General features: G+C 37.5%; 1 protein-coding gene across 1 annotated transcript in view; it reads left to right on the top strand.

Annotated features, from left to right (window-relative positions):
• The first annotated feature begins 1866 nt into the window (after positions 1–1866).
• The window catches only part of LOC143033564 (uncharacterized), a 4444-nt gene continuing 3256 nt past the window's right edge, over positions 1867–3054 (top strand). Inside the window, exon 1 of the mRNA XM_076199055.1 lies at positions 1867–1956. Within this exon, the coding sequence (XP_076055170.1) occupies positions 1867–1956 (90 nt within the window). The remainder of the gene's footprint in view (positions 1957–3054) is intronic.

The raw sequence follows: 3054 nt of genomic DNA, 5'->3' as shown, positions 1-3054 counted from the left end.
TTTTTTTTTAACCCTCACGCCACCTCAAAAAATTCCAAATCGAGCCCAGGAAGAAAACTTACTATAATCACGGCTGTGAATATCCTATTTTTAATCTATTCTTCTTTACTTATGTTTCGTATTAATTCAACTCTCAGGTGCCCAAGAAATGAATGAATGAATGAGTGAATGCCCAAGAATGAAATTAAGTTAAATGAAATGTCTATGAAATTAATTAAATCGCCTGGCGCAAGCTAGAACAAAACCTACAAACACACGCTTTCATCGTAAATGAGTAATACCCACTCAACCACACCTTCCATCTCAGCACCTCGGGGATGAAGGATCGTCCCGTCGCCACGCTATTTGGATCAAAAGAAGTGCAGCGAGGCACAGCCCTTGAGCAACAGGGTCTGATATCCTGAGGCTGGATGACCCCCACCCTTTCACCGTACCTCCTTCCTCACCTACTCAAAATTAATTATGAAACAAACAAGAACAAAAATCTTCCCTTTTCCGCGTCATTCCTTAATCCATTTACAATCTCCATTTATTCCTATATTTTGTGTTCTCTCTTCGCTACTCCAGAGCCTACTACATGCATCCAAACGATCTTTCATCCCTTCCTAAACATTTCTTTTTTGGGTCTTCTTTAATCCATCCACTACTACTTTTAACGCTCTCTCTTCATTTCTTCTTCCCATCTGCCCAAACCACATCAGCACACTTTGTCCTACCTTACCCGACAGCTTTCCTTCCAACCCTGATCTTCTTTCTCCCAGTTCCATATTTCTCACTAGCCATTCTTGTAACACTTACCATATTTTCTAAAAACGTCCACCTCCCTTACATTTCAAGTCTGTGCTTCATATAGCACCGTGGGTACAATTACTCCCTCATACAAAACCTTCTGTTTGTATCTATCCCTGAATATCGGTTTCTCATAACGATTTTCGTTCCACCCAAAAAATTATTCACTTCCATTAGTGTCATATCTGCCTTTCGTATATCCCTTCCTTCAATTACAGCCATATACAACCTCTGAATCGTCTTACTTTCCACTTCTTTAAGCCTTTCACCCTTCAACTTACATTCAACTTGTCTATCATCCTTTCTTGCACATATCATTATATTACTCACATTCATTAACACCTTTCTTTTCTCCTATACCTTTACAAACTCATTCAACAAATAATTCAGTTTCACAAAATATGCCACAAGTTTAATGTCATCTACAAATAACATTTCTCGCCCTCCAATTCTAAATCTCTGTCAAGTATTTTTAAACTTATTGTTCTATCTATATACATGTTAGACAACCATGGCAAGATCACACAGCCCTGACTGAACCTTATATTTATTTCAAGCCGTTTACATTCACCATTACCAGCCCTCACACATGTTCTACTACTCAATAAGTAGCTTTGCTGTCCTTGTCTCCAATATACCATCTATTTGTAACAAACTCCACGCAGGTTCTCTGTCAACACTATTATACACCTTCAAGTACATGAAAACCCAATAAACAAATATGTTAGCGCTGACTAAAACTAAATAGAAAATCAAATAGTAATAGGTAGAGTTTCAGCATTGGATAAGGGGAGAGGGTTCATGTGCTAAAAGGTGAGACGTGTGTTTGAATTTCAATAGATATTATCAAGAAGAATGTGGAGAAAATTAAAATAGGATGGGAAGTATAATTATTTGCAGGTGCGTTTGGCATTGGTAGAGTAGAAAGTAAGAAGCGAAAAAGAGTTTCGGAATTATTTAAATGATTGTGTGAAGAATTTGGAAGGAACATGAATGTAGTTGGGTAGGGAGAATCTAAGTGCCGGAAGAGGAAATGAGCCGGCAAATGGAGTAATTGGGGAGTATAGTGTGCCAAGAATGAATGAATACGGAAAGGAAATACTGGGGACGTGTTGTAGAAGAAATACGCATATAAGTACGCATATGAGCGGCAATGCTTTGTTGAAAGTTAGTCAAGGGAGCATCAATGGGTTATGTAGTGATTTTCAAGAGAGTAACTGGAAGAGTTCTGGATGTGAATGTGTTCAGGATGGAATGTCGGAAAGAAGGTTGAGGATGAATATAAAGTGGAAAAATAGAGAATGTAAGGAGACAGAAAAGTGCTGAAAGTGAGAAAAGGAGAAGAGAAAAGAGGATGAATACTAGGCAAAGCTGAGAGATAATGAATTCTAGTAAAAGAAAACGGGGAAGTGAAAGTGGAATAAGTATGAATATGTTTCAAGGAGGAAGTATTAAAGTGGAATTGTATGTGGAATAAAGTTGATAAATGGGAGCAGAGGGAAGAATAGTGAAAGGTAGAATGAGGAGTTGAGTGACGGTAAAGGGGACAGTCGGACAGTTGTTGATGGGAGGGAAAGCTATGAGGGAAAGATGAACATTATATTTCTAGAAGTCGTTGAATAGAGAAGAGTCCAAGGAAGTTGTGAGTGTGACGGTAGAGAATGAAAGGAGAATGGCTGTGATCAGTGGAAATAAGGATAGGGTTATTACAGACAGAAAAAGTGTGTATTTAAAGAAATGAAAACTGAAAAACAACTAAATCGGATTTATGTCATATTTCCCAAAGGAAAGGGAGACAAGTGTGAACATAAGAGATTTAGGGGGGGGGGGGTCAGTTAATTTATTGTAGTGTGTAAGGTGCATGGGTTTGTGTTGACTGGGATAATATGGAGGGAACGGAATGACAGAAGAGCAGTTTAGGTTAAGAAAAGGAAGAGAGTATGTATATCAAGTGTTTGTGTTAAGATAGTTACATGAGAAGTATTCAGTAAAAGCTAGGTACAAAAACAGAATACGAAAAATATATTCTTCTTAACCCATTCAACTCTGATGACAAGATGTCTTGTCATTTGGTCAAATAAAACAAAAAATCATAATAAAACAACAAAATGTTTGATGATCAAACAGCACCAGAAAAATATGACGTCATCAGTCCTCCTCGAAGAGGAGGACTGATGACGTCATATTTTTCTGGTGCTGTTTGATCATCAAACATTTTGTTGTTTTATTATGATTTTTTGTTTTATTTGACCAAATGACAAGACA

Source organism: Oratosquilla oratoria, chromosome 16 (assembly GCF_046742065.1).
Source record: "Oratosquilla oratoria isolate Oo_2021 chromosome 16, ASM4674206v1, whole genome shotgun sequence".
NCBI classification, from domain to species: domain Eukaryota; kingdom Metazoa; phylum Arthropoda; class Malacostraca; order Stomatopoda; family Squillidae; genus Oratosquilla; species Oratosquilla oratoria.
This window is presented reverse-complemented; position numbering and strand designations above follow the sequence as displayed.